This window comes from Antrostomus carolinensis, unplaced genomic scaffold (genome assembly GCF_000700745.2).
Source record: "Antrostomus carolinensis isolate BGI_N321 unplaced genomic scaffold, ASM70074v2 scaffold19874, whole genome shotgun sequence".
NCBI lineage: Eukaryota > Metazoa > Chordata > Aves > Caprimulgiformes > Caprimulgidae > Antrostomus > Antrostomus carolinensis.
The window spans coordinates 38,926-41,455 of NW_010313063.1; the positions used below are offsets into that span (position 1 = coordinate 38,926).

Here is a 2,530-nt window from a genome sequence, read left to right on the forward strand (position 1 = left end):
GACTCCTCTTCCATGCAGAATCTAAGTTGGTTTTTTTCAGTCTTTCTAACGCATTCCAACTAAGTGCCACAAATGCAAGAATCCAGTTGATATTGTAAATCTTCAAACCAATAAGAAGCCTACAAATTTAAATGCACGTCTCCTCAACTTTATACTCCCACATTTGTAGTGTAACATAAATTATATACCTGTGGATTCACGTCCAAGATGCAGGTCCTTCCTGTCTGAACAACTTCAAGGATGGAATCAATTTTGGTCCCATAAAGATTGCCTTCATATTCCCCATGCTCTAAATATCTGCCAGCTTTAATATCCATCTCCATTTCAGCTCGTGACACGAATCTGTATGCTTGCCCATCCTTTTCATCATCCCTTGCCTTTCGTGAAGTAACTAAACAAAAAATTTAAAATATAAATTGAAGGTTTTCTTTTTATATTTGGAATACAAATACAAGACTGGACTGCCTATTAAGTTAGGGAGAGTATAATATACATTAATATACAAATATAATTGTTCCATATATAGATTAATTAATTATTCTAGTGTAAGTTTCAAAACTGAGCACAGCCCCTCATGTTCCCTTTCTTTCTATTCTTTCCTGTACGTTGCTTACTCACCCATGTGCTTATTTCCTTTATATTACTCCTTCACACCACATACAATACTCATTCATATAATCTTTTTAATCATTAACTTAATAAAATAATTATTTAAGTTACTTAGAAATCAAATGGAAATTTAACTCTCAAATGCCAAATGTACTTCTGAAAATAAATGAGCACACATCAAAATCGGCCCTGCCCTTTCGCCCAGACCTCAGCACTGTATTTGCTCGCTGTATTTACACTGTTATTTTGGGTAGAATTACCTGACCTAGCTATAAAGAAAGTTAGCTTAAATATCAGAAGTCCAGGCATCATGGCAGAGTCTTAGTGGAGGCCAGCTGATGCTGCTTTCCAGGACAATTTACCCTTTAAAGCCAGATAAATTTACTGCAGAGAGATTAAAGCCAATATTTAAGTAAAACATTAGCAGCTATCTTGGGTATTAGCTATACTGTGCAGTACAGACATAATTTAAGAAAGGGAAAGGGAAAAAGATCAGGTTATTACAGACTTTGCTGTCCTATCACCATATTATTTGCCCAGTACTTGCATTTAATTAGATTTGAACTCTAGGATAAATTAAACATAACACAATGATAATAACTGTATCACCACTTGGTGACGTTTCACCACTTTGTGCAACTTGATGATCCAAGTGGAAAGCATTCTCCCCCTTCTCGTAATTCCTACCAGCTTCATTATTATAGAAAACTCAAGTCCCAGGAGAAATTACCTTCTGAAGCTCTTAGCAGCAAACATTACTAGAATATCTTGTTTTAGCCAAGATTCTACAGAAAAATTAAAACTATAATGGTTAATACAATACCAAAAAAAAAGTCTTATCAGTTTGAAATAAATTTTGCAGAATGAGCTTTAACAGTTTACAGCCAGAAGATGATTTAACAGCTCAGTTATCCACACTTAAGAAAAAACACAGCAGCTTTTGCTGGATCAGAACTCAACACCAAGACATGCTTCACCCCATAGCAAAATTGATCTTTTTCAGCCATTTAAAAAAAACAAACAAACAAAACAAAACATCACACATATTCACTTGTGAATAACCGGGAGAATTTTCTCCTAATCAAAGAGACTGAGGCTAACTAAGATTACTGATTATCCTACTTAAAATCTAAAGTAGAGAGGAGATTCTATATACAATAAACTATGTACTGTCAGATTACTAGGTTGGAAAGTTAATTTTTATGCCTTTGAAGGGTGTTCATGAGCTCCAATTAAAAGCATTTTAACACTCTGTTGCATTACTTATATATATTTAAGCACCTACATGGCATTTTAGAGAAATCAGTAATTTTCAGAGAATTTTAAAAGGGAATAAATAATTTTAGAAGAAATAAAAAGTTTCTTACTATTTTGCCAATATAAAACAGTAAGATTCCCAGGGGAAGATGTCTTTAAAAAAGTAACACCAAGAAGTCAATCTTGTTATCAGTCACACATACCAATTCTTAGTGCTAGTGCCCCTGCCAGTTTTGGTGTTAGAGATTCAGCAAATGACAGAGACTGGTTCTCTCACATTGCACAATTTATCCTTCAGACCTGTCCCTTCTCCCCTATTATCAGATCTACTTCTTGCCCACTGAAATCAGAAGGGAACAGACTGTTTCTGAAATTCTGAAAAGCAGGTGGCAGGAGGAGAATAATAATGTAGCTAGGGTGGACTTCTCTGGTCAGCAGTCAAACAGGAGGGGGCAGTTAAAAAAAATAAAGATATTGTGAATGAGCAAAGTAACTCTCTGGAAGGGAGGCAAGAAAACAAGAGTTCAGCAAGGGAGATTTTTTTCTGAAGTTGATAGGGAGAAAAAAAGAAAGATAATGGGCTTGAGGCTAGATGTATTAAACACCAGATTATCATACAAATCTCACAAACACTTCAGTTTTACTGGAAGTTTGTTGCTTTTCC

At 35.0% G+C, this 2,530-nt stretch overlaps 1 protein-coding gene across 1 annotated transcript in view; it reads right to left on the minus strand.

Annotated features, from left to right (window-relative positions):
• Positions 1-2,530, minus strand: part of PALS2 (protein associated with LIN7 2, MAGUK p55 family member) — a gene marked incomplete at its 5' end in the record, with an annotated part of 9,258 nt that overhangs the window by 4,175 nt on the left and 2,553 nt on the right. The window contains one exon of the mRNA XM_010167229.1: positions 189-391. Coding sequence (XP_010165531.1) covers positions 189-391 — 203 coding nt within the window. The remainder of the gene's footprint in view (positions 1-188; positions 392-2,530) is intronic.